Raw genomic sequence first — 26,992 nt, 5'->3', positions numbered from 1 at the left:
TAAATTATATATTATACAAGTATTAAATAATTCTGTGAAGGGTATTTTGTACATGAGCTCAATGTCACATTTAATTTGATTATCAGCCACAATATTGTTGACATAGTGTGTGTATCTCTCTCTTTCCCTCTCCTTCCCTCGCCCCTTTACTGGCATGAATGGCAGGTCAATGTTGCCAAAGCGAAGTGATACACAACAATTCTGAATAAAGGTCAACAACAATTAGAATAAATAGTACACTCAGAAAAAAAGGCTGTCCCTATAAGAGAACCATTTTTGGTTCCATGTCGAACATTCTATGGAAAGGCTTCCACATGGAAGCGAAACGGATTCTACTTGGGACCAAAAGGGTTTTAACTGGAACCAAAAATTGTTATTCAAAGGGTTCTCCTATGGGATGGCCAAAGAACACTTTTAGGTTCTAGATAGCACCTTTTTTTCTAAGAGTGTAATTCAACACACAAAACTGAAAATGACTGGTGGTACTTACAGTGGGGCAAAAAAGTATTTCGTCAGACACCAATTGTGCAAGTTCTCCCACTTAAAAAGATGAGAGAGGCCTGTAATTTTCATCATAGGTACACTTCAACCATGACAGACGAAATGAGGAAAAAAAATACAGAAAATCACATTGTAGGATTTTTATTGAATTTATTTGCAAATTATGGTGGAAAATAAGTATTTAGTTAATAACAAAATTTTATCTCAATACTTTGTTTTATACCCTTTGTTGGCAATGACAGAGGTCAAATGTTTTCTGTAAGTCTTCACAACGTTTTCACACACTGTTGCTGGTATTTTGGCCCATTACTCCATGCAGATCTCCTCTAGAGCAGTGATGTTTTGGGGCTGTTGCTGGGCAACACGGACTTTCAACTGCCTCCAAAGATTTTCTATGGGGTTGAGATCTGGAGACTGGCTAGGCCACTCCAGGACCTTGAAATGCTTCTTACGAAGCCACTCCTTCGTTGCCCGGGCGGTGTGTTTGGGATCATTGTCATACTGCAAGACCAAGCCACGTTTCATCTTCAATGCCCTTGCTGATGGCAGGAGGTTTTCACTCAAAATCTCACGATACATGGCCCCATTCATTCTTTCCTTTACATGGATCAGTCGTCCTCGTCCCTTTGCAGAAAAACAGCCCCTAAGCATGATGTTTTCACCCCCATGCTTCACAGTAGGTATGGTGTTCTTTGGATGCAACTCAGTATTCTTTGTCCTCCAAACACGACGAGTTGAATTCTTACCAAAAAGTTCTATTTTGGTTTCATCTGACCATATGACATTCTCCCAATCTTCTTCTGGATCATCCAAATGCTCTCTAGCAAACTTCAGACAGGCCTGGACATGTACTGGCTTAAGCAGGGGGACACGTCTGGCACTGCAGGATTTGAGTCCCTGGCGGCGTAGTGTGTTACTGATGGTAGGCTTTGTTACTTTGGTCCCAGCTCTCTGCAGGTCATTCACTAGGTCCCCCCGTGTAGTTCTGGGATTTTTGCTCACCATTCTTGTGATCATTTTGACCCCACGGGGTGAGATCTTGTGTGGAGCCCCAGTTGATTTCTTCAAACCAAGCTGCTTACCTATTGCAGATTCAGTCTTCCCAGCCTGGTGCAGGTCTACAATTTTGTTTCTGGTGTCCTTTGACAGCTCTTTGGTCTTGGCCATAGTGAAGTTTGGAGTGTGACTGTTTGAGGTTGTGGACAGGTGTCTTTTACACTGATAACAAGTTCAAACAGGTGCCATTAATACAGGTCACGAGTGGAGGACAGAGGAGTTACAGGTCTGTGAGAGCCTGAAATCTTGCTTGTTTGTAGGTGACCAAATACTTATTTTTTTCTCATTTTGTCTGTCATAGTTGAAGTGTACCTATGATGAAAATTACAGGCCTCTCTCATCTTTTTAAGTGGGAGAAGTTGCACAATTGGTGGCTGACTAAATACCTTTTCACCCCACTCTGTATATATATATATATATATATATATATACACTGTTTGCAAACTGATATGTGAAATGCCCGTATTTCCTTCCACTCCGATTCATTTCAGAGCGAAGAATAACAGATTCATTTACAAACGCTCAACACCCGTTGAATATGGCCAGTGTCAGTAAACGTTGGCAAAAAAAAAGGAATTAAATTAAGCAGCACCGTTACAGTCAACAACTCTCTGGGTTACATGAAAACAGACTAACCAGCTCTGCTAGGGCAAGTGAAATGGTCAGTGTGAGGTGTTTGGAAGTAGCTGGCAAGTTAGACATTTCAATCAAATTTGAAATGCCCATATTTCCTTCCACCCCAAAAAAGTACAACTACACAATTTGAATCTGAGTTGTTTTTCTAACAAATCTAACATAACAAAGTTACTTTTTTGTGAAGACACACAATTCCACCATCCTCATCTCTGCTGCACAATAAGATTATCCTTAAATTCTATCCGTGAAATAGTTTGATTTCTAAATATAGACCTGATGGTACCAGTAAATGCAGTTTTTGTGAACTATAAACTGAATATATTGGGGTGGCAGATAGCCTGGTGGTTAGAGCATTGGGCCACTAACTGAAAGTTTGCTGGATTGAAACCCTGAGCTGACAATGTAAAATTCTGTAATTTTGCCCCTGAACCCTGTCATTGTAAAATAATAATTTGTTCACATAGTGTTCTGGACTGATGTAATACTATATCTTTGCAACAAAATGCATACAACCATGGAAATATCAAAGTTTAACATATTATTTTACTATACTGATTTCACAATTGAACGTATGTTATTGCATCTCTTTGTGTTATTAGGAAAATGTTTCATACACGAATCAACATTTATGAAGAAAAAGCCCCTTTTCCTAATTTGTTATCTGATTTGGAAAACTATTTAGACTTATTAAAACGTAAACAAAACAAAATGTACTCTCAGTTGAAAGAATACCGTTCATTTATGGTATACTAAAATTATGTATTAGTATATAGTAGGTAGTATATGACGTTCCTTATTAAGAATGTATTATACAGTATGTTAGTATGGGTATTCTAACACAACTAGGGTATTTTAATAGGCGTATGCTTAATTCGTTTTTGACCTTGACGATTAAGATAAGCAAAGTAAAGTGTTTACAGTGAATATGGAAATATTACTGTGCATTTTCGCGTACATGCCACTATCGCCGTTGTAAAAATTGTTCAGTCTCAGGTTTATAGATCAAAATGTCATGACAAATTGTTGTACATACCAGGATGGCCGAGTGGTTAAGGCGTTGGACTTAAGATCCAATGGACATGTGTCCGCGTGGGTTCGAACCCCACTCCTGGTAGAATATTTTTCTCAAGGAATTCCGTGAAATTAGACCCATTTCCATCTTTCATGAATACAAACATATGCGGCATTGTTATTCAATTGAAGGGTTTGTATTGTATGCCGATGCTCTCCACAACGTAGTGTATTGCTTGTAACATGCTGCATTCAATTTGTAGCAATAAACGAAACTAGAATGTTGCAACGTAATCCGGCACCATTATCAGTGTGTTAGATCGCAAAATCATGTCTGATAGTAGGGCTACTATTATTGTAACACCTTTATGTCATATAAGAAGCAGTTTAATATATTGTATTACTGTTTATTTCTCGTTTTTGTCAAATGATAAAGGGTATATGGCTACCTCCTACTGGCCAATGTAATGTATTGTCTTGATTAACTCCGATATAATAATGTTGTAATAGCAATGAGTTATGTTCACAAAAAACGTGTAGAGTGTACTTATTGTTGAAATACAGAACGTGCACTTGACTATTACTATTTTACTCCTGAGCTTCATTCATGCTAGATCTGTGTTTAGAATAAAGTTATATATTTTTTCATCAGTGATTAAATGACAGGGCAATGTCCTCTTTTGGACACAAGGGGTCATTAGAACTCCTTTATGAGTAGGCCTGCAATACATGCCCATTCAATTACATCATTTTCAGGCCAAGGGCACAACATAATTTACATTACAAGAATTAAAGCAGTATTATATATCTCAGACAGTAAATACTTTATGATAGGTTTCCATATATCTATGTAATTACACAGTAATAAAATAACTGTAAACATTGTATTAACTAGTAGCTTTGTAAATACATGGCATTATGTAAAACATAGTGCAAGACCTGATACAGATACTGCTGCCAGTGTAGTCAACATTTAATATCAAATGTTGACTAATTTCATGCATGTTTTAGCATGTAGCCTAATGGTGACATGTCAGCTGCCTATAGCCTACAGTGCCTTGCGAAAGTATTTGGCCTTGAACTTTGCGACCTTTTGCCACATTTCAGGCTTCAAACATAAAGATATAAAACTGTATTTTTTTGTGAAGAATCAACAACAAGTGGGACACAATCATGAAGTGGAACGACATTTATTGGATATTTCAAACTTTTTTAACAAATCAAAAACTGAAAAATTGAGCGTGCAAAATTATTCAGCCACCTTAAGTTAATACTTTGCAGCGCCACCTTTTGCTGCGATTACAGCTGTAAGTCGCTTGGGGTATGTCTCTATCAGTTTTGCACATCGAGAGACTGAATTTTTTAAATGAATGATTGTTTTGTTCAATAAATTCCTTCTTTATATCCCCAAAATGTCCATTTATTTGGCGCGTTTCAAACAACATTTCAAACAACGTTTCTAATCCAACCTCTGTTACCCTAAAATGTAAATAATCGCTAAAATTTAAAACGGGATACACTGTTTCCAAAACCGGAGAAAAATAACGAGGAGCATGCTCCTGTTCACACGCACCAAAAGACTTCAGTCTGTTTGAGTGACACATGGAAAGAATAGGACTACTTCTTAATTTCTCAAAAGAAAAACATCGAACAATTTCTAAAGACTGTTAACATCTTTTCCCATAGAAAAGCATTGGAAAACACAATGAACTAAAATAATATTTTCCCTGGATGGATTGTGCTTGGGGTTTCGCCTGCCAAATCAGTTCTGTTATACTCACAGACATTATTTTAACATTTTTAGAAACTTCAGAGTGTTTTCTATCCAATGATACCAATATGCATATCCTAGCTTGGGCCAGAGTAACAGGCCATTTACCTTGGGCACACTTTTCATCCTGATGAAAATACTGCCCCCTAGCCCAAAGAGGTTTTAACAAGACATTTTTGGAGTGCTTGAAAAACGAGTTTCAATGACTCCAACCTAAGTGTATGTAAACCTCCAACTTCAACTGTAGCTGTATCTGTGGCAAGGGCCATTCTCTTTTTTATTCTCCCCCTCTCTGCCCTACCTTTCCTTTTTCTGACTGTCCATTTCACCGTGCAACTTGTCTAAAATGTTATCGGTAGTGAAGCAGGTAGATGGTTGCACGACAAAGCCTGTTGCCCATCAGGAAAATAAAAATATTTGGAATGGGTCCTCAGATCCTCAAAAGGTTCTACAGCTGCAATAGGACGCTCTCTGACTGCTTGCATCACTGCCTGGTACGGCAACTGCAAGGCCTCCGACTACAAGGCACTACAGAGGGTAGGGGGTATGGCCCAGTACATCACTGTACCTCTATACCATATGTCAGAGGAAGGCCCTGAAAATTGTAAAAGACCCCACCAACCCCAGTCAAAGACTGTTCTCTCTACTACCGCATGGCAAGTGGTACCGGAGTGCCAAGTCTAGGACCAAAAGGCTTCTCAACAGCTTTTACCCCCAAGCCATAAGACTCCTGAACAGGTGGCTACCCGGACTATTTACATTTTGTCCACCCAACATTTAATCAAATGGCTACCCGGACTATTTGCATTGTGTGTGTTTGTGTCCGTCCCAACCCCTCATTTACGCTACCGCTGCTCTCTGTTTATCATATATGCATAGTCACTTTATGTATATAGCCTCGCTACTGTATATAGCCTCGCTACTGTTATTATTCACTGTCTTTTTACCGTTGTTCTTTATTTCCTTATCTATTGTTCACCTAATACCAAATTTTTTCTTAAACATTTCACTGTTGGTTAGGGCCTGTAAGTAAGTATTTCACTGTAAGGTCTACACCTGTTTTATTTGGTGAATGTGACAAATTAACTTTGATTTCACCCTCAGGGACACTGCAGCGAGAGATGGAGAGTCGCACCTGATGCGTGGATTCTCCATCAACTTATTCCTGCTTGCTATATTATTGCTGGTCAAGTTGATTATTCACAGCAGGCCAAAACGACCCTCAGGCCACCGGGAAATGTCCCTACGGCCAGTCCGCCACGTTTTGCTAGTGTGTGTGCTCAGCACGGGTGTGTTAGAGGGAAAAGTCCTAATGCAGTTGAGGGAGTGAGACACAGAGGGGAAAGGGAATCTAGGGAGAAGAACTGTGTGATGCTTGGCTTCTTTTTTGTTGTGCCCCGCAAATGCACATGTACAAATGGAACACTAGAGCCAAAGAAAATTAATGTATTCCTCAAGACAAAAATATAGTTTTACAGTATTTGAAAAAAAATATATTTTTGGTTAAAGATACTCGATGACTCATTATGCCCTTCCCTATTCTTAAAACTGCAATATATTTATTTTTGGGGGGACCTGACCAAATCCACATAAAAGATCTGTCATTGTCATTGAAATTAAGTCTAAGAAGTGGTTGAGCTGTTCTATGTTCATTTTTTGTATGCTTCCTGTGCAGTTTCATTTTTGCGTCTTTTACTTTCAGTTTTGTACACCAGCTGAAAATAGAATGTTTATTTATGGAAAAGATATTTCACTGCAGTTTTGATGGTATAATGATTCTCTCCACTATACTTTCTTGTTTTTTCAAATAAACTGATATTAGGCGAACTATTTGAATTTTATCAACCAGTAAATGGCGGAGAGATTTCTTCATAGTGTACCTTTTAACGTATACTACTTCCCATCTATAACTCTGATGTTGACTCCAGACCCTTCTCTCCTCTCCTTTCTCTCTTTGGTTAATTTTGTATTCATTTATTAAAATTTGCATCGGGCTGCTTCTGGGGGGATTCCAGTAAGATCCCGTCAAAGTCGGCTGAATTCCAATAAATGGAAACGGCCCGATGTACTTGGGCCGATTCTGGGCAGTCATTCATTTTGATCCCGGGCCCAGTCCGACACCCGATTCCAGGCTGATTCAATCAGTTCTGGGGTGCTGCTTCTGGGCCGATTTCTCATTGCTCGCTGGGTTTGATACTGTTGATCATGCTATTTTATTGAATAAGTTGTCTACGATAGACCAGAGTTCTAACTCCTGCTCATGGTTTCATGATTATCTTAGTGACAGAAATCAGGACATCGTGATTCATGGGGTTAAGTCTGAATTTCTTGAAATACATAAAGGAGGCACCACAGGGGTCGATTTTGGGACCTGTTCTCTTCACTATTTACAGTATATTAACACTGTGGGTCCATCTGTTAAAATCTACAGTGCATTTGGAAATTATTCAGACTCCTTGACTTTTTCAAAATGTTGTTATGTTACAGCCTTATGTAAATAAGATGTGTATTTTTAGATTAAGGCTGTGACGTAACAACATTAAGGAGAATAGTTTTGTAAGTAAGGTATGTATTTTTTAGAATAAGTATTCAGACCGTTTGCTATGAGACTCGAAATTGAGCTCAGGTGCCAGAAGGACCAGAAGTCCCAACAAGACTAAACTAACACAAATTTGACCAAACGGGGTCCTTTTATTAGTCCCCACAAGGTCAATTAGGTTTAGGGTTAGGGGTTTTGAATGTGACTGAATTGTGTGTCCCCACAAGATTATTTATACAAGACTCTGTGTGTGTTTATGTCTGCAATACATACTTGTATACAATCTGGGGTCAAAGAGAAGCAGAGACCCAGGCCAGCTGAGGCTAGAGCTGTTGAGCTGCTCAGACTGAAAGAGACTGGAATTCTTATTTGAAGACGATAAGAGCCATGACCACAAGGGCTCCAAACAGATGGGCTATATGGATCTGGTTTTTGAGGTTACCAATGCAGTCCTCCGCCACCATACTCGGGGAGGGCGAGGGGGAGAGACTCCCCAGCCCTTCTGCTTCTCATTACAGACCTCACAATTAACATAGCTAACACACATGTTAATATTTTTAAATGTATGTAAAGTCTTTTTTCTGTAATGTATTTCTATTGTGTCGCACTTCAGTGAGACTAGTTGTCGCCTTAGGCGTAGGCTCATGTGTAACCTAATAAATAAAAGCCGCCCCCTTGGGCCTCATTCTCTTATCTCTCTTTCGCTCCCTCCTCTCTAACATGATTTGAAGTAATCATTTGATTAGCAGGTGTCGTGTCTTTGGCATCATTAAAGTGAAGTCTGTTATTTTATCAAATACATTCTCTGTGGTTATTACTACGTGATTAAACTAATCATGTAAATGTCCTTAACTAGGAAATCGAGGCACCAATGAAAAACTTCAGATTACAAAGTTAGATTTTTCCTTATATACCTCTTCAGATATTTTCATATCTTATCAATTTGTCTCCTAATTAATTAATTATTCTTTAACTCACGTTAGTCTCATTCCGAACGTTGTTAATTGTTGGTTATCTGCACAAACCCAGCTATGAACTTTGAATCATCCATACATGAATCATCCATACACACCAATTGTCATAATAATTGATTTACTAACTAAATAATCACAGAAATGCATAAACAAACAACACAGTAGATATGATACTAAAAAAATAATAGGGGAGGTTCCCTAGTGGGCTAAGCCGATATGACGGCTTGGTGGACAAAGGCAAGTGGGTGTGGACTGACAAAGAAGGAATCACTACACAGTTGATAATTATATTCATTGAAATGCTAATCTTTTGCACATGAACGCTTACTCATTCGGGAATTATATATTTACGCTCATTTACGCTCAGTGTGTCGTCGTGATCTCTTTTGGAATCGTCCGTCTGTCTGTTGGAGAGTTCATGCGAGCGTCTCTCTCTGAAGATCAGTCTTTCATGATTACTTCAGAGTACTATTCAGAAATGTTCTCATAGTTTCGGCGGTTGCCGGTCTTCGGATCCCAGGTTGACATAATTTCTCGCTGCAGACTAGTAATTAGTATCTAAGATTTGCTCTTATTCCGTCAGTTCAACTCTGAGACTATTGATCCCATTTCCACCTGTGTAGCCATTGCTCCATGTGGTATGGTTAGGAATTCAACAACCATACCAACCTTAGCTTATGCTGAGGTTTTTGTGGTCTAAACTCAACCTGTGCCCCATCGGTGTCCATCGAGGTATGCGGGGTCTGAAGAGGATTTCCTCCGGAGGTGGTTTATTTATAACAGTAGAAAAGGGCTGTTCCATGACGCCAGATCATGTCTGTGCTCACAGGGGCGGACCAAAGACTTAGTTCAACTTTAATAGAGAATGCAATTCTTACACATTTAAATATTAACATTATATTTCATCATTTCACAAAGAGTTCTTCACAAAGACATATCTTTACTAATTCATTTCATACAACAAATTGCAAACCCCATAATTGAGACATGTACATATTCAGAGATATAGTCATGTGTGTTTCCTGTCCTCTCAGAGGTCACCAATTGAATGAAGCACACTCATCATACCCATCCCTTAAGTGTCCACGGACAATCCCCACCTTCTCACAAGACATTTTGAGAATTTAGGAGTTCACCATGTGAAATCCTTTGTTCTCTCTATGTGTCTCATTCTGCATGGCCAGGGGGAGAGCATCTCCTCCGTGAATTTACGACCTGAGATAACAGAACCCGGGTGTAGGAGAGAGAGAGAGAGGGAAGCCACTAGCTATACCCAAAAAGGGCCACGTCAGGACACAGGGCAAATAGAACCTTGGCCTGGGTCTCCAGTCAAGGAGGGGGGTTAAATGGAGACGAAGGAGGTTGGGGTGTATGTTCGAAACCCCACTCCTGGTTTAAATCACTGCCCTCTCAGACAGCTCCTCAGCTGAGCAAATAATGAAGTGGGTTAGCTAAGTTAAATGTGAGGGCTGTGACGAGAAGCAGAAGGGCGGGGGAGAATAGCCATCTCTTGCCTACAAACACACACACCGTGTCATACTGTATGAGTAAGAAGTCCTGAGTCATTGGTCAAGCTTCTTGTAATCAGTGTAATCAGGTAGTTAGCTTCCCCTTGTTGAAATGATACAGATGAATACCTACCCATTCTCTGTGCCTGACATCCAACACCACTGCACTTCTGACCATGATGAATTTAATTTACATTTAGCATTGAGTTTCACATTGACTTACTATGTTTCCATTAGGTTGGAATGAATCTCTATCTCTCTCTCTGTCTCTTTCCCTTTTGTATCGTAGAACCTGAGTATGGTAGAACCTGAGTATGGTGGCGGAGGGCTCCATCAGTAACCTGAAGAAGCAGATCCATATAGCCCACCTGTTTGGAGTCCTTGTGGTCGTGGCTCTCAACATCTTCAAGTAAGAATTTCAGTCTGAGCAGCTCAACAGCTGTATCCTCAGCTGGACTGGGTCTCTTCCTCTCTCTCTCTCTGACCCCATATTTCTTAAAAGCATGCAATGCATTTATGCAGTCACAACATGTATGGTCTTAGAATTTAGATCAGTTTGCGACAAAGATACGCAAACACATGAGCGTCCGTGACCACACACTTGCGTAATGTAGTTGAGGTCAGTGTTTAGAGAGCTGAATTTGTTTGACCTAGCATTAGTCTGTCAGTGTAACTGAGGAGTTTACACAGGAACTGTGGCCTGTCAGCAGCTATTAGAGTGTGGTTACATTTCTCCAGGTCCATCCCTCAGCTTTTTACCAAAAGAAAGGCGGGGAGGTGGCTTTGTTTCAATGAAGGATTCAAGCTTTAAATACCTCAAGGTTGCCCTCTCATTTAAATACATCATGTGTCCCAATGGCTGTGTCACACCACACCATTCTTTGCGCTACGTTTGTTCCTCTGATTGCCTCTCAGGTTACGGTATTCTTGGTTACTCCACAAGACAAATACTAGGGCAGAGATTGACCTGGTGTGCAAGATCGCCAACGAGTCTGAGGCGTCGTATGCCATGCTATATCATCATGGAAGTATGTGAAAGGAAGTAGGCTAAATAGACGGGCTTGTCACGTTTCTGCAAAGCCTTCTGGCTTGTGATGTAAGAGTGTGCAGGAATTAGGTTGCTATGTCCGGTCATTATAAAATGTCCCAATATAACACACTTTGTTTATACACCAGTTGGAGAAGTTATTCATTTCTCCAACAATTCTAGCATTACAGTATATGGGGTTTTATGTGAACCTATGACAATGAGACAGAGTGCTATCTTATTTATGTGTAAGCACTTGGTGGTTGTTAGCATTAGCATGGTGTAGCACTGGCCTGTGACATTGTTTAGAGCTTGTCATTCCTCTGCTATGCCATACAGAGGATGTGTGAAGAGAACACTGGCCAAGACTCTGCCTGCTTTGGGCCAACCATACAGCTAGGAGAGAGGTGGTTACTCAAGTGATGATTAACCTTGCCTGGCACCTGAAGACTTGAGCTCCCCTAGTCAGTCCCACGATGATAACTGAGGTTCCCAGTCTTAGACATTTACGTTCAGCCTGTGCACATTGTCCCTGTAATACCTTTATAGCGGTACAGTGTGAAATATGTTGACCCAGAGTTAAAGTCTTAAAATGAACCTAGGCTCATGTGGATGAAGCCTCTTCTGACCACAAGATTATTAAAGACCAGTGACTGGTGACTAACTGGAGAGATACAGACAAACAGCCGACGGCCTGAGGGGCCTGATTCACAGTTGATGCTTTTGCAGACTCTGCCATTCAGATTTGCCACATAGGTGTGTTCAGTATGGAGTAAAAAATACATAGCTGACTAAAGTATAGATCTGGGGAGCCACCATCATGCTTCTTCATTATAACCATGCTGCTTACAATTTTCAAGTCATTTTAAGATCGGTGAGACATAGTTATTGTGGGCAGGGCTGTTTAGGTATAAGGTCATTGCAGTAATGGTTGGAAGGAAGGAGTGAATTAGATTAACACTGTGCTGGAGCCTGGGATAGGTCAAAGTCACAGCAGTGGGAAATGATATCTGGTACCACAGGAACCTACAGAGAATAAGATCCAACAAGACATGACTTGTTGATTGCAGATCTCATCCAGATGGAATAGGAACACAACAACAATATCTGCTTGTTTTTATCCAATTTAAATGTAATTATTTGTTTGTGGGAATTTTATAAAACAAAACATCAACAATATCCAAGGTCTGAGGAATCATTTATTTAATTGACCCTAATAAATCTGATTAGAATTAAAGACAAAACAAATATTGATGAGATTGTGTAGCTTTGAGAGAAGGAGTGGGCATTCTCTCCATGGCTGAGGAGACTGTTTTGCAAGCTTGTTCTATAATAGTATTTTGTGGTGGAGAGAAATTCAAGATGATTATGTCCCTGTCTGCTTTGGAGGGCAAGGGTTGACTGTTATTTTTAATTTTGGAAGTGCAATCATATTACCTACCTGAGAGACTGGATTGCTCACGTGCATGCGCTGGTGTGTGTAGGTCAATGGAGACATTGCTTGTCTGTTTGATTAGCGGTGGTATCATGTAGCTGTCCTCAGATGTCTGGCCAGGCATGGTTTACAACCCGAGCTAAGGACAAGACATGTCCATACTGCAATCCATAGGTTGTTTTAACTTTTGTCTCCTGAGTAAATGTGACAGACACCTCATCTTTTGAGATTAAACATTTAGATTAGAATCAGAATCACTTTCATTTGTCATGTACATTTACATGTACGGGGAATTTAACCTGATGAAATGGTGCTGACCAAAGTAAACAGAATATATACAGATAGACATATATGGGACAATAAAAACTGTAATATCTTATGTTTCACAGTGACATGACTGAACGATGACATGGATAATATACAGTTGGCTGGGTGTTCCATGCATCGGCAGGACAGAACAACTGCGTCCGAGGGGTGGGGGTGTGTGTCTATTTGTCAATGTCTAATATTAAGGTATTGAGGTATTGCTCTTCTAAGGTAGAGTACCTCATGATAAGCTGTAGACCACACTATCTACCAAGAGAGTTTATCTATATTCTTCGTAGCGGTCTATTTACCATCACAAACCGATGCTGGCACTAACACCGCACTCAACAAGCTATATAAGGCCATAAGCGAACCAGATTTGGTGCTCCGAGTGGCCGTGGACTTAATGCAGGCAAACTTAAATCCATTTTACCTCATTTCTACCAGCACGTCACATGCAACCAGAGCAACCAAAAAAGACTCACCTTTATTCCACACACAAGCTCTCCCTCACCCTACATTTAGCAAATCTGACCATAATTCTATCCTCCTGATTCCTGCTTACAAGCAAAAAGTAAGCAGGAAGTACCAGTGACTCGCTCAATACGGAAGTGGTCAGATGAAACAGATGCTACGCTACAGGATTGTTTTGTTAGCACAGACTGGAATATGTTCTGGGATTCATCCAATGGCATTGAGGAGTATACCACCTTAATCATTAGCTTCATCAATAAGTGCATTGACGACATCGTTCCCACAGTGACTGTACGTACATATCCCAACCAGAAGCCATGGATTACAGGCAACATCTGCTCCGAGCTAAAGGCTAGAGCTGCCGCTTTCAAGGAGCGGGACACTAATCCGGACGCTTATAAGAAATCCTGCTATGCCTTCAGACAAACAATCAAACAGGCATATCATCAACACAGGACTAAGATTGAATCCTACTACACCGGCTCTGATGCTCGTCGGATGTGGCAGGGCTTACAAACTATTACGAAGAACAAAGGGAAACCCAGCCGCGGGCTGCCCAGTGACACGAGCCTACCAGATTAACTAAATGCTTTTTATGCTCCCTTCGAGGCAAGCAACATTGAAGCATGAATGAGAGAACCAGCTGTTCTGGACGACTGTGTGATTACACTCTCCATAGGCCGATGTGAGCAAGACCTTTAACTAGGTCAACGTTCATAAGCTGCGGGAGGCAAATGGATTACCAGTATGTGTACTCACAGTATGCGTGGACCAGCTGGCAAGTGTCTTCACTGACATTTTCAACCTTTCCCTGACCGAGTCTGTAATTCCCTACATGTTTCAAGCAGACCACCATAGTCTCTGTGCCCAAGAAAGTGGAGGTAACCTCCCCATGTGATAAGGGTAGGCAACAACACATCTGGCACACTGATCCTCAACATGGGGGTGCATGATTAGTCCCCTCCTGTACTCCCTGTTCACCCACGACTGTGTGGCCAAGCACGACTTCAACATCATTAATTTTGCTGATGACAACGGTGGTAGGCCTGATCTCAGACAAAGATGAGACAGCCTACAGGGAGATGTCAGAGACCTGGCAGTTTGGTGCCAGGACAACAACCTCTCCCTCAATGTGAGCAAGACAAAGAAGATGCTCATGGACAACAGAAAAAGGATAGCTGAACACCCCCCCATTCACATTGACGGGGCTGTAGTGGATCGGGTTGTGAGTTAAGATTCTTGGTGTCCACATCACCAACAAACTATCATGGTCCAGGCACACCAAGAAAGTTGTGAAGAGGACACAAGACTAAAAAGATTTGGCATGGGACCCCAGATCCTCAAAAAGTTATTCACTTGCACCAACAAAAGCATCCTGACCCTTTGCATCACCGCCTGGTATGGCAACTGCTCAGCATCCGAACATAAGACGCTACAGAGGGTAGTTCGTATGGCCCACTGCATCACTGGGGCCAAGCGTCCTGCCATCCAGGACCTACATACTAGGCGGTGTCAGAGGAATGCCATCACCAAGTCATAGACTGTTCTCTCTGCTACCACAAGGCAAACAGTACCGGTTTCAAAAGGCTACTTAACAGCTTCTACACCCAAGACATAAGACTGCTGAACCCCCCCCACCCATTGTTTTTACACTGCTGCTACTCGCTGTTTGTTGTCTATGTATAGTCACCTCAAAAATTACCTGGACTAACCTTTATCCCTGCACATTGACTTTATTTGATTTCTTTACTTTAGTTTATTTCGGAAATATTTTCTTAACTATTTCTTGAACTGCATTGTTGGTTAATTAAGGGCTTAGAAGTAAGCATTTTACTGCAAGTTCTGACCCTGTGGTTTTCGGCGCATGTGACAAATAAAGTTTGATTTGACCTGAACCTGATCGAACGTCTTTGGAGAGACCTGAAAATAGCATTCAATGCATTTTAGAATAAGCCTGTAACATAACAAAATGTGGAAAAAGTAAAGGGGTCTGAATACTTTCCGAAGGCTGCAGACCACGAAGACACTTCTCTTATAAATGCCTACAGATAGCTGTCACCAGGGTTTTCCATGGTACCGTTACGCCCTCACTCTAGTCTTCTCATAAGACTATGGATACCATTTTATGCGTTACTTGACTTAATTTTATTGGTTTTATCATTTATTTTTTATACCAATTAATTTAATTGACTTACTGAAATTGAGAAGACATGTCCCTCAATTGTTCACGGATGATGTGTCTCCTCATGGGCAGCTCACAGTGAGTGTCTGGTCTGCGTGGGTCCTCGTCCTCTTTTGGTCAGATGAGAATTTCCCTCACGCTTCATAAAATACGCCACCTGTTTTCCTCGCTGACCCCCACCGGATAGCTCCGCAGACAGATTCAATAATCCTGATGCCAAATTGTTGTGGAAATTTTACACATGGGACAGTCAAAGTAAATCTAATAGCCTCTACAGGATCGGGGGGGTCCCCGTGGGATGGTTGAGCTAATGTAACATAATGTGATGTAAGTATTGAAGTAATGTAAGTAACAAAAACAATTCCCAGGACATAGACATGTCTGATATTGGCAGAAAGCTTAAAATCTTGTTAATCTAACTGCACAATCCAATTTACAGTAGCTATTACAGTGAAGGAATACCATGCTATTGTTTGAGGAGAGTATACAGTTAAGAACTTGGAAATGTATTAATAAACAAATTGGGCACATTTATACAGTCTTGATACAACATTTTGATCAGAAATGCAACATTCATTGGATCAGATAATACTTTGCACATACACTGCTGCCATCTAGTGGCCAAAATCTAAATTGCGCCTGGGCTGGAATAATACATTATGGTCTTTCTCTTGCATTTCAAAGATGATGTTACAAAGAAATTGAGGACACACGAACAGACACACACACCCCTCTGCGCGTTGCTCCTAATCTGCAGCTTTTTCAGTGAGAATGTGCAGGGAGGTATTTTGCCACATAAAACACATTTAAACACATTTAAACACAAAATCACCAAACAAAATAAAAACAAAATAAACGTTCCACCATGTTCTTTTGGGGAAGCCTATTTGATTCTGAGTTCAGACATATAAAATGTGTATGTGAAAACTATTTCTAAGATGCAAAGACCTACTTTCAGTTTTTATGAACTTCACTCACACATAGCATAGAGAAAGGCTTGCACTGCTGGTGCAGTCACAAGCCCAGATCAAATATACTGCTGCAGTTAATGTAGCCTAAGTCAGCTGACGTCGCCCTGCAAACCAATTACAGAATGTGAAGACAAAACTGAAGCAAATTGTATAATCTGCTGGGTTGATATCCAAGATTTTAATTAAAATTTTTTAATTTTAAAAATATTTTATTTTCTGGGTGCTACTGCTGAAAGAAAGATTTTATTGGACTCCATTGAACAACAAAGCAGACCGGTCTTTTATATTTCCCTCCAGTAGTTTCTAATAATATTCACATATTTGTAACATACACTACTGTCATAAAGTCTGCTACATGAGTTTGAAACACTGTTCACGACATTAGACAAACTAACATAGGGGCTGGAATCATCCCATATTAGAGTACACTCCATTAGGCCCCATTAACTGCCATTAGCCCGCCATGTGTGTGTTGCACCTGGAACTGAGGCTGGTCTGTGGGTATTCTTCCATCAGCACAGTTTGTCTCGCTCATTGATGGCCATGAGTGCATTGTGGAGCTCATTATGCACAGTCTTCACACTGGAAGAGAGGAGAGAGGGAGAAAAGGGGGAAAGAGAAGGATAGAAATGGGAGGGAGAAAGGGGAAATGAGAGATCAGGGCATGACAGAAAGTATCCTTGAGAGATGTGATAAAGAAAAACCACCCAATCTCTACACACCCTCCTTGTAACAGTCTGACTGCAAGTGTAGCCATCCTCTCATTGTTGATGACGTTCATTGTGGATCATTGCTGATCCTCTTCCTCTCCTCCTCCTGGGATTGGTCAAAGATAGAATCCATCTCCTCTATGCAGCGGGTCACCTCCTCCAGACCCTTCTCAAAGCAGGGATCGCATCTAGGGGTGTTACATTTGCGGGAGATATACACATTGTTACACACACCCACTTATATATGCAGTATATAGGCAAGTTTCCAGTAGAACATCTTGTAATTGCAATATTACAATATTGAGCAAAGGGTAACTGTAAAAAAAAATATTCTGTACTTAATTGGGGTTGTACTGTATTTTCAAATGTGTTGGTGGATTACAGGTGGATATCCTTGATGTAGACTGTTTTTTTTTTAGTTTTTTTTTACATCATATCAGGTATGACTGCCAGAAACAAATAAAGCTTTGTAAATTATAGGTGTTTAAATGGACTAGATGGTTTCAAATAATAACATTAATTAGCTAGTTATTCTACTCATCAAGGCCTTTTAAAATAGGAAGTCAACTCGGCTGTTTACAGCTAGCATTAGACATCTAGCTAAGAATCGTAGCTAGGTAAGACCTGAATGTATCTCTGGTTAATAACATTAACTAGATAGCCAGATCAAGACAATGCATAGCCAGATTATTTATATTTCTGGAATAGTCATAAATAGCTAGCTAAATAACTGGCTAGGTAGCTAACTTTCAGGAGCTATCAATGTTCAAATGTTACTTAACCTAGCTAGATATCTAGCTAATGTAGCTAGCTAACGTTAGCAAGCTGGGTGGCTAGCTAGTACCTATGTTCAACATCTAACGTTGTGATACACAAACAGAACAATGCATGGAATAATCTGCAGAAAAAGGCACATATGATAACTTTTAACCAAGCTAACTAGCTAACCCCCATTGGTTTGTTTTAACTAATGTTAACTAGCAAGCTGTTTGGGCTCCTTGTGGTCAATTTACAGTGTACAAATGGCTAAACAACCAACCCGTCTGCCACAACATGACCAACAGAGCTAACAACCAGATTTTGTCTGGGCTATATTTTCTGGTGGAAGAATTTAATTGTATGAAGCGATGTTTGCCATATGCAAAATTTGAATAGTTCACCGAACTTTGGTTTATGTGACAAATCAAGCAATGTATAGTGTAGGGAATCATCATTGTCATGTAAATTGCTGTGAAATTGTATTTTCAGCTGTTTGAAGATGGTGTACAAAAAAATTATTAATAGGAAGCATAGAAATTGCTCAAAAACCAACCACTTCTTAGATTTGCTTCAATGAGAATTCTATTTGAATTTGGTCAGGTGGCCAAAAAAGTTACATATTTCAGCTTTACTTTAATATGTTGGTAACTGTTTAATATAATCAAGGCACGTGAAGCAGTCACATTTACCTGTGACTATTCAGAAAATACATAATGTGGAAGTTATGTACTTTGGTAAAAGTATTCCTTTCATGCAAATGGAGGCACTTTTAAATCATTATGTAATTGTAAGACCTTTTTACAGTTGATCTAGTGTCTGTAGCTTAAACTGTTAAAGAGCTGGAAACATTTTGAAAATCAATAACTTTAGGCTGCCATTGACAGTCATGTTGTTTTAAGCGATTTCAAATAGTTATAATGCACAGTAATAATGTATGGTGGCAGGATTTATGCTATTATCAGACCTTCTGGAAAAAAGACTTTCAGCATTAGCAGCTTGACTACTGCTTGAGTACTGTAGCTGTATTGATTTACTGTACTTCAACAACAGATGTAGTCACATTGAATGGCTTGATTGGGATTTAAACCTTCTCTCAAACAACTTAATACATACTCTTAGAATAGGGTTCCCCCTACCCTGCAAGCAGATACCCATAGACTTCCAGTCATTGCACTAATGCTAGTTAGCATTGGCTCACACATCTACCTTTAACTTCCTTCATACTGGACACAGATACATAAAAATAGGATCCCTTAGATCATCTGACTCTGGGGAAGTAAACAAAGGGCCTCATCCATTTAAGAGGTGAAGCCGGGGGGTGGTTCTACTATGCTAACATAGGGAATTGTTTTAAGATGGTTATACCAAGGATCATTTACATTTTTGATTTTGAATTTTAGGACCCCTTTAGATATAACATATTTTTTTACAAAAATTATTTGATAAAACCTTTGTATTTATTAAGTATCCCCATTCTTTCTGGGTTCCAGCAACATAAAGGCAGTAATATACAATAACATGTTTTATTGGAATCACTTTTATAGATAACTTTGACACCTGGAAACAGTAGATACTCTACAGAAATGACGGCGTCCATCCAAATCAAGGCTGCGTTGAATCAATGACCCAAGACAAGCTCAGTTAATCCCTACCATTGTGACAATGAGTCGTCATAGTGCTGCATCAAATGTACGTGATCCTAGGGGCATTAGCAGACACAATGGAAGTAACTTCAATTATGTCCCCCTAATTGCCCTGAATACCTCTTTTGATCCTACAGCTATTATATGCAGTAATCATCAGCCGTTGAACCAGAGTTATACTGTTAGCACTGCGGCGGTGTGCCATAGTAGGAAGATCACCGTGTGCAGCTCACCCTGCGCTAATATATAAATAACATGAGCACATCTACTTCTGATAAGCTTCCCAGTAAAGCATAAAAAACAATCAAGCAACCCAGAAAGTGCTAAAAAATAGCCCATATTAACATATGTAGCCTAAGAAACAAGGTCCATGAAGTTAATAACTTGCTTGTAATAAATAACTTGTAACAGAACATTCATATTCTGACTATCTCTGAAATTCACTTAGACAATAACTTTGATGATACAGTAGTAGCAATACATGGTTATAACATCGAACCGAAAAGACAGAAATGCCAACAGGGGTGGTGTTAGGGTCTATATTCAGAGCCACATTCCTGTAAAGCGGATCTAAATTTAAATACTGTTTAAAAACCTCTTAAAGCTAGGGGGCAGAATTTTCACTTTTGGATAAATAGCGTGCCCAATTTCAACTTCCTGCTACTCATGCCAAGAATATAAGATATGCATATTATTCATAGATTTGGATAGAAAACACTCTGACGTTTCTAAACTGTTTGAATCATGTCTGTGAGTATAACAGAACTTATGTAGCAGGCAAAACCCAGAGGACTAACTGTTCAGATTAATTTTTTTTCCAGATTCAAATAAAAAAAGTTTGAATTTTATAGCATTTTATTTGAATCTGGCGCACTGCATTTCCCCTGGAAATTGGCCAGTTGAGACACTAGCGTCTCCCCTATCCTCATTAAGTAATATGGCTACAGGTTCACCTGCCTCACCTGAAGCCCTTTCTTGTGGAGAGTTGCTATAGACCACCAAGTGTTAACAGTCAGTCTGGATAATATTTGTGAAATGATAATGTATGTGATATCAACAGAGAGATATACACAGAGAGTGACCTTAATATTGATGGGCTTTCATCAATCTGCCAACTAAAAAAAAGCTTCAAACTGTAACCAGGTTATCAGTCAATCTACCAGGGTATTTGCAAACTTGGTGTTACTTGCTGAGGAGGCCTGTAATTCACAAATTCTGAAATTCCAAACAAAATCTTACTGTATGGCAAGCTGCCAAACCCGCAATGAACGCTGCTACTCAAACCCGTACAACGTAACCACATCTTGATGGACAAACACACACACACACACACACACACACAAGCACATTTATGATTTACATTTACATTACATTTAAGTCATTTAGCAGACGCTCTTATCCAGGTTGAAAATACATTTGTGTGTGTGTGTGTGTGTGTGTGTGTGTAAGAGAGTTTATGCATCACATGTTAACAGTAAACATGAATGCTGTACATTGTGACTTTGCCAAATTGTTCCTCTTAATCAGATATTTCCTCATATGGATATGTTGCGTAAGAGAGAAACTTCTCACACAGCCTGGTAACTTGCACAGGGTTCCCACGGGTCCTTGAAATCATTGAATGTTTTTGAATTTGAGAAGAAAAACAATCAGGGGTGGATAAGCTTTAATATTGTGGGAAGATTGTTGCTTCCATCAATGTAATTGTCTGTATTTCCAATCCCCCATATATTTTTGGGGTAAACATACATACATACATACATACATACATTGATGGTAAACATACATACATACATACATACATTGATGGTAAACATACATACATACATACATACATTGATGGTAAACATACATACATACATACATACATACATACATACATACATACATACATACATACATACATACATACATACATACATACATACATACATACATACATACATACATACATACATACATACATACATACATACATACATACATACATACATACATACATACATACATACATACATACATACATACAGTTAACTCTAAGCGGGCTGTCATGTGCCCTTTACTGAGGAGTGGCTTCAGTCGGTCCACTCTACTATAAAGGCTGGATTGGTGCAGTGCTGCAGAGATTGTTTTCCTTCTGGAAGGTTCTCCCATCTCCACAGAGGAACTCTGGAGCTCTGTCAGAATGCCCATCATATTCTTGGTCACCTACCTGACCAAGGCTCTTCTCCCCTGATTGCCAGTTCTAGGAAGAGTCTTGGTGGTTTCAAACTTCTTCCATTTAAGAATGATGGAGTCCACTGTGTTCTTGGGGACCTTCAATGCTGCAGAAATGTTTTGGTACCCTTCCCCAGATCTGTGCCTCGACACATTCCTGTTTCGGCGCTCTATGGACATTTCCTTTGACCTCATGGCTTGGTTTTTGCTCTGACATGCACAGTCAAATGTGGAACCTTATAAATACAGGAGTGTGCCTTTCTAAATCATGTCCAATCAATTGAATTTCCTACAGGTGGACTCCAATCAAGTTGCAGAAACATCAAGGATGATCAATGGAAACAGGATGCACCTGAGCTCAATTTCGAGTCTCATAGCAAAGGGTCTGTTTTTAATTTTTAATACATTTGCAAACATTTCTAAAAACCTGTTTTTGCTTTGTCATTATGGGCTATTGTGTGTAGATTGATGAGGACATTTTATTTTATTTAATCCATTTCCGAATAAGGCTGTAACATAACAAAATGTGGAAAACGTAAAGGGGTCTGAATGCTCTCCGAATGCACTGTATATTTAGCAATAACAAACAAGAAAAAACATTTCTAGAATAATAACGTTAGAAAACCAGAGATTCTCTGAAGCTGACCTTGGGAGTTAGGCTAATTAACACTGCAAGCTCGTGCTAGCTGTGATGTCATCAGTAACTCTTAAAGGGACATGCTTTCTTACAGGTAAACTGATACAGATTGGGGCGCTGGAGATGGGGGTGTGAGCAGGTGGGTCTGGGCAAGGTTGATGTTGTGCGTGTTTAAATATGTTGACGTTTATATGTGTATGTTTTGTATTGATAACCATAAGATTCAATCGAATTACTTCGATTTCCAGTAGGAACAAAAGTAGTCCTATAGGATTCTGATATAGGTGATACAAAATCCTATCATATATGGAACAATATAATTACTTTTGATTTCCAATCGGGGGAGAAAGTTGTCAAATATGATACCATTTGGATTCTGATACAGGTGACACAAAATACTTTAGGACTGCGAGAATCCTATAGGCAGTGGCAACCTTTCATTCAGGGCAGGTGGGGCTTTCCTGTTTTGCATTTTATTTAGGCATGAATACATGTCACATATCAGTTTGCAAACAATGTAAATAATATGTGTGTATATATATATATATATATATGAGTTAAGAATGTAATTTTCTTCAGTAAAGCAGCTACAAAATGCAGGTGTTTCAGCCTAACTCAGTGTTTTCTGTGGTGGTGGGGCAAGCCAGCAGAAAATATTGAGTTGCGCCGTGATTGGCTCAGTGTTCTATCACTCATGGGGACACTAAATCACCTAATCACGTCTAAGGGTAGAGCTAGAACATTCAAGCTCCTTGAGTGCTGCCATAGAGTTACATTAGAAGTGCCCATCCAAAAAGGGTCAAGGTCAGTGGCCACAGATAACATTACGTCAAATCACATTATATCTACAGTAGCTTTGATTGGACTGATCATGTCAACATCATACTTTCAAAATCTTAGCTAGCAATCATAATCATGAATGAAGTCGACAATCTCCTGGCAAATCCTTTTTAATCCTTGTATATGAAGAGTATTAATGAAGAGAAATTATGGATAAAATGTATCGGTGCTCATCGTCCATTGGACATAAACATTACACAACAAGTTGGAAATCGCAAATTCTAACAATGAATGATTTGGAAGGAATCAGTGTGGCTAACTGCAAGCATTGCAAAGCAACCATTAGCCTGCTATTCAGTGGAGTGGTTGTGTGGTCCCAAGTCTAAGATTAAGGCTGTCTTTAACTATTTTAAAATGATAAATATTCAACATTGGCCAAGGAATCAATGAAGCATGATTTGTTCAGCGCTCAAAACTGTTAACTCGTAACTGCAAAATCGTTAACTCGGAACTGCAGACTTTAGTGAGTTCAAGACTACTGGGAGCTAGGGAAAAAATTAGCTACGACTGGGAAAATACGTTTGTGTATGGACAGACGCTGGGAGATGCGAAGCAAGCACAGGGAGTGAATATTTAATAAATAACAGACATGAAACAAAACCCGGACAGCTTCTGGACAAGGGAAACATAACATTAATGCTGACACAGGGGAGGCAATCAATAAAGTAATGGAGTCCAGGTGAGTCCAATGAAGCGCTGATACACGTAATTATGGTGACAGTTTTGCGTAATGATGGGCGGCCTGGCACCTTCGAGCGTAAGAGAGGGGGAGCGGGAGCAGGCGTGACAGTTTGGAACTTTCATCCAACTCGGAATTGTAAATTCGGAACTCGGGCCTCTTTCTAGATCTACGCCCTGAAGATCACTGATGTCATCGTATTGAAAGCACCATAAATCCAAAGAATGCCAGACTTTGATGGCAAAGTTTGCCTACGTATGGCCGCCACGCCACCTTCCTGTTCAAGTGAGCACAGCACAACAAGGTGAGTCCAAAAATGTGTTGTATGCTGCTGCATAAATGATGTCATATGCCAAGGGGATATGTATACTGTAGCTAAGAAAGTAATACTAAGTGTATGTTGTGCAGCCCATGTGCCTCACTTTATTAATTTGGTCTATTTTCACCTCTTAATTTCGCCTACTGTTCTGACTTGATGGTGCACATGTAGCCCACAACCTGTTTTTGAGAAATGTAATCATTGAATATTGTAAGTGCTTTCATTGTCTGCTTATATGCAGTCTTTATTTATCCTACCGTTCTGACTTTGTGTACAGGGAGAACACTGTAAGAATGGACCATGTTCTGAATTCTGTCGCTGTACATTTCAAAAGTGCTGAACAAATAGTTTTATTGACTACGTTCATCCTCGATTGCTCATTGTCTTAATTGAAATTATGGATGGCCTCTTATCCGCTTGTCATCCCCTTATGCCATAGTTTCTACATCTCAATTGTCAGTAGAAACCACATTTGTTTAAGCAAGTCAGCCATGTCAGCAATGTTTTTTTAAAAGGCCATAAATGAGGCTGAATGAACTGTTTCGCTTCCAACAAGGCTCCGCTGATCGCCAGGTGTCGCAGTGGTAAGGTGTTGAGCCTGCTGTTGGGACAGCTTTATGTAGGCCCTAACAGTTTGTGGGCAGTGTTTGTCACCATTATAGTGCAATTCATGCATTGTTTAGTTTTGTGTTTTGTAGTGGCTTTGCTGGCATGCCCATATGTTTTTTTTTTTTGCCTGTTAAGATATACATGCCAAAATCGACACAGCCTATAGGATCCAAAATTATACTTTTTTATTTCCAATACTTGACAATTTAGGCATAAACAATACATATGGTACAGTACAATAGGGAAAATAGAATAAAGATGCTCCTCCCCTTTGATCTGAAAACAACGCGCTCTGTGTAGCAGGTAGAAAGTCACAGTGACACGATGCTGCTACCAAATTAAGTGATTATGCAACGCTTGCTATGGCACACTGGCCTTGGCCATGTTGTAGGGAGGGGAGGAGCGGGGTCCTAAAAGAGTTCGCTGCCTCTCACGTTTCATCACTTGAGCGCTCGATTACCCCGTCTCGGTCCTAGGACGCATTTTAGGCGCGTGGATGCATACTTGCTATCACTGACTACCTTTTCTTATTGCTTTTATCGCATTTGCCGTGGTTTCCGGACGAGCAGGAGCCAAAAAGGTGAAATAAGTGCGGGTTTCGCGATGGGAGCACAGACCTCAGCGCATCCGGACGGGAAGAGCCAAGAGGATGCTTCAGCCGAGAATCTGAGATCAGCGGTGAACGCGATTTTGGAGGTAGATAGCGTCGTCGAATCCAAGGTAAAACAACGGTACCCAGTAATGGCCACTTTCCAGCTGACAATGTCAATATCTACTACCCTCAGGCTTAGCCTACACCCCGTGTTTATAAATATATTTTAGTTTATTTTGATAGAAAAACAAAGTATAAAATATTGGGCATCAATGTTGAATATTTTTAAGAAATTATAAACTCACGATGCTGCGATGCAGTGCAACTTTTTTTTGCTGAGTAATGCTATGAGGTGCCTGTGGTCGCTGCAGTTAGCCTGTCTGTAGTAGGCTGTAGTAGCGGACTAAACTCTACTCCCGCAGTAATAAAAACGCCAACTGTGGTCTGCCGTGGTCACGATTTACGGCTCAATACCATGGGCTCACGGCATCAACAGTCCCTGTGTGCGTTTCAATAGCCTATAGCAGCCTAACATGGATCTGCTGCTGCTGATGATGGAGAATGATAAGAAGAAGAATAAAACAGAGATTTATGAAACATTTATATTCATAACACACATGCAGTCACAATACAGGCTGCAATATTTTGTAGCTTGTAATCAATGGCACTCCCCAAGTTGATTGACAGCTGCATGTCTTGGTCTTCATAGTTAGCCTCCACATCTAGATAGTTTCCTGCACTTTTTGAAACATATTCAAAGATACCCTAGATAAAATGATGAAAATCCTAAAAAAGGTATTGGCCAGTAATTACCTTTTAGCTTTTTGTGTCACATGATAATGCCATGTTTTGATTACAATGTGCTTGTCCCAGCTCATACATAGCTGTCAAATCAAACAATTTGCTGGTCCCATGTTAGTATGTAGGGTGCATAACTGCCACATCTGTGTTATATTGTGAACAATGAACCATGTTGACAACAAGGTCCATATGACTGACACGGATTCTGCTGTGGTGGACAGTGCAGTGCCCCGAGACTCAGCAGCGCTGGGAAGGCATGTCTCAATTTGCACCATGTGAAAAGAAAAATGACTTAAGATCCAGACGCACCGACGCAAACACGCACGCACGCACGCACACACACACACACACACACACACACACACACACACACACACACACACACACACACACACACACACACACACACACACACGATACACTCTGCAGCTGGGAGCTGTGGATAGGCATCAGTGATGTTTTTGTTCTACTGTAAGATAAGAGGAGATAGGCCCACTGACTCCAGATGGGTTATGGATATATTGCCTCTGTGTGAATGCTTCTGTAGGATATGCGTGAATAATTCAGCTTTAGGAGGACTTCAGTTAATGGCTTGGTACATTTGGCCACCTGCTGTTTTTGAAGCACCATTGCACATAATGCATTTCTTGACCTTTTAGTAGCCAGAAGGTGTAAAGTCAAGTTGATCTTTATTTCGTTGTATTTTAATGGTCAACAGCTACATCAAAGAGTATTTTAATATTACCATTCTATGCTGAACAGCAAATTAATAGTAAATATTAGAGACTTTCAAAT

General features: G+C 40.1%; 1 protein-coding gene and 1 non-coding gene across 2 annotated transcripts in view; both read left to right on the top strand.

The window, feature by feature from the left end:
- The first annotated feature begins 3,224 nt into the window (after positions 1-3,224).
- On the top strand, positions 3,225-3,307 carry trnal-uaa (transfer RNA leucine (anticodon UAA)). Its single transcript has one exon. It is a non-coding gene; the product is annotated as a tRNA-Leu (tRNA).
- A 21,661-nt stretch (positions 3,308-24,968) lies between these two features.
- Positions 24,969-26,992, top strand: part of LOC135505738 (A-kinase anchor protein 12-like) — a 66,331-nt gene continuing 64,307 nt past the window's right edge. Inside the window, exon 1 of the mRNA XM_064924826.1 lies at positions 24,969-25,524. Within this exon, the coding sequence (XP_064780898.1) occupies positions 25,408-25,524 (117 nt within the window). The 5' untranslated portion in view covers positions 24,969-25,407. The remainder of the gene's footprint in view (positions 25,525-26,992) is intronic.

Source organism: Oncorhynchus masou, chromosome 19, assembly GCF_036934945.1.
Source record: "Oncorhynchus masou masou isolate Uvic2021 chromosome 19, UVic_Omas_1.1, whole genome shotgun sequence".
Lineage (NCBI taxonomy): Eukaryota > Metazoa > Chordata > Actinopteri > Salmoniformes > Salmonidae > Oncorhynchus > Oncorhynchus masou.
This window is presented reverse-complemented; position numbering and strand designations above follow the sequence as displayed.